Source organism: Vespula pensylvanica, chromosome 11, assembly GCF_014466175.1.
Source record: "Vespula pensylvanica isolate Volc-1 chromosome 11, ASM1446617v1, whole genome shotgun sequence".
Classification (NCBI taxonomy): Eukaryota; Metazoa; Arthropoda; class Insecta; order Hymenoptera; family Vespidae; genus Vespula; species Vespula pensylvanica.
In genome coordinates this window covers 6415295-6417523 of record NC_057695.1, presented here as the reverse complement: position 1 = coordinate 6417523, position 2229 = coordinate 6415295, and the positions used below count along the sequence as shown (strand labels likewise).

Here is a 2229-nt window from a genome sequence, read left to right as displayed (position 1 = left end):
TGAAACAGTATGAAATTCTTGAAATTTCTATTTCGAAAATGATGATTTTTTTTTCTTTGTAATAATTAAAATACCGAAAAAAGGGGGAGGAAATCTGTCCTCGAAAAGGATCGGTATAGTCATAACGACGAAAGACCAAGTGTTCTATAGTTAAGAAGCCCTGAGTTTACCGCGAAGACTCTGGTGGTGTAAGGCTTCAGTCGATGCATCGATTTGCATGACAATCAATAATGGCTCTTCTATGGCGAACAAAGAGAATTCCTCATATAGTCAGAGAGAAGAACTCAGAACATTTCACCGGTGAATATTATCGTATTAGCCTTTGGACGTTTTGATGTTTGGATTGCAAAACGGCAGACGATACTAATAAAAAGAGTTAATATCGAAAGGAAAGCCGGCACACGAAGAGAGAAAAAGAGAGAGAAAAAAAGAAAGAGAGAGAGAGAGAGAGAGAGAGATCAGACTTAATGTCGAGTGATTTGTGTCTTTCAGCTTTAGGATGGACCAGTGTGCGCGACTGTCTGTCTGATCGCGGTGCGCGCGAGCGCGGACTCGACGATTGGATTTACAATGCGAGACTTTTGATTATTATTCACATCGGAATCGGAATAAGTACGATAAAATCAAACGTGTCTAAACAAACATACGTATTAACGTATGGACGTTGAAATTTATCTTGAAAAGAAAAAGAAAGGAAGATAGAAAAAAAAAAAAAAAGAAGATAAGAAGAAGAGAGGGGGAAAAAGATCTAATTTAATAAACCGGCGCGTGTCCGGTAGTGCCACCTTACGGTACATTTTTGAATGTGTTAAACTTGCAAAGGTATTGATAGCAACTCTTTCTCTCTCTCTCTCTCTCTCTCTCTCTTTCGACCAGGTCAACCAGTTTAATCATATTATTATAAAACGAAAAATATATATATATATATACATATGTATAAATATTAAAAGCTTTCTTACCTTGTGGAAAAGCTGCTAATCCATGTTCCAACGGATGAGGATGAGGATGTCCATGTGTAGCAAGAGCAAATGGAGATGGTAGTCCTGGATGTGGTGCACCAGGGTGCGGATGAGTATGTGCATGTGGATGCGTTCCAACTCCCATTGCTGGATGACTGTGGGGGTGGTACTGAGGACTTCCGGTCGGGGCACAAGTGGCACCCGCCGCCTTCAGATACCCCGCCATGTATCCCGCGAGGCAAGCCAGCTCACCCGCCACTGCTGCGTCGTAATCGCTCCTCCTTATTTCGCGATTGATACTCTCTTTCAACTCCCACCCACCGCCACTATCACTGCTACAATAGCCAATGTTTCCTTGTCTTCTCTCGTTAATTACGTTCTTCTCGTGTCGATGAAAATTATCTTCGTTATTATCGTATCGCTTCGTGCAATAAAACTCTGCTAATTTTCTTGTACGTACCGACGCGCCGTAGCTCGCCGCTTTGGAAATCCCGGTTTCGTTCACCTGCAAATGTTAAAAAATTATTGCAATTTATTGCTGATTTGTTTATATTTCCTTTCTTTTTTTCTTCTTTTTTTTTTTTTTTTTTTAATATAATATTAGAAAAGAAGTTTGATAGCCGATAAATTTCCACTGCGAATCGTGAAAGATACAGGTTAGATATATCGGTAGTAAAGTTTCTTTAAGGGGGGAAAAAAATGGTAGAGGGAAAGAAAATAAATAAAACGTGTTAAAAAATATATGATTGAAGGTATGACACGTACCGGATTATATGTGGGTTGAAAGTGTTCAGAATCTCCCGACTTTGATTAAGTGAAAATCCGACCTTAATGGTAAGTCTTTCAATGGCGAGAAGCAAATATCACAGCACGGGTATATCGGGACGGATATCCGACGGATGATTGCCAAGTACCGATTCTTTAATCAGTTAAAAACAACTTCGTCGTTCGAGAAACGACCAGTGTATAACAAGGATGACCGATCTACTGTAGTTTACGATACTCGATAAACGTCCAACTTCTAATGTTAGACGTTTAGATGATAGTAGAGAGAATGTTGACTTCTAAACCACGAGTTATTTCCTTCCGAATAAAAAAAAAAAAAAAAAAAACTAAAAAATCACTTCTGGTTACGAGTGAAGAATGAGTTATTCGAAAAGATTGAAATTTCTAAGTTGGTTTAATCTAGACAAGATCACAGGATCTGTTCTATACGTCTATCCGTTCTGAAAGACTCGCTTAAACTGCCATGTACCGGTACAGCAACATC

The 2229-nt window shown here is 39.1% G+C and overlaps 1 protein-coding gene across 1 annotated transcript in view; it reads right to left on the bottom strand.

Annotated features, from left to right (window-relative positions):
• LOC122632842 (homeobox protein OTX2-like) overlaps positions 1–2229 on the bottom strand; it is a 55705-nt gene that overhangs the window by 14169 nt on the left and 39307 nt on the right. The window contains exons 2-3 of the mRNA XM_043820077.1: positions 1420–1464; positions 960–1338 (exon numbers count right to left, since the gene is read on the bottom strand). Of these exons, the coding sequence (XP_043676012.1) occupies positions 960–1185 (226 nt within the window). The 5' untranslated portion in view covers positions 1186–1338; positions 1420–1464. The remainder of the gene's footprint in view (positions 1–959; positions 1339–1419; positions 1465–2229) is intronic.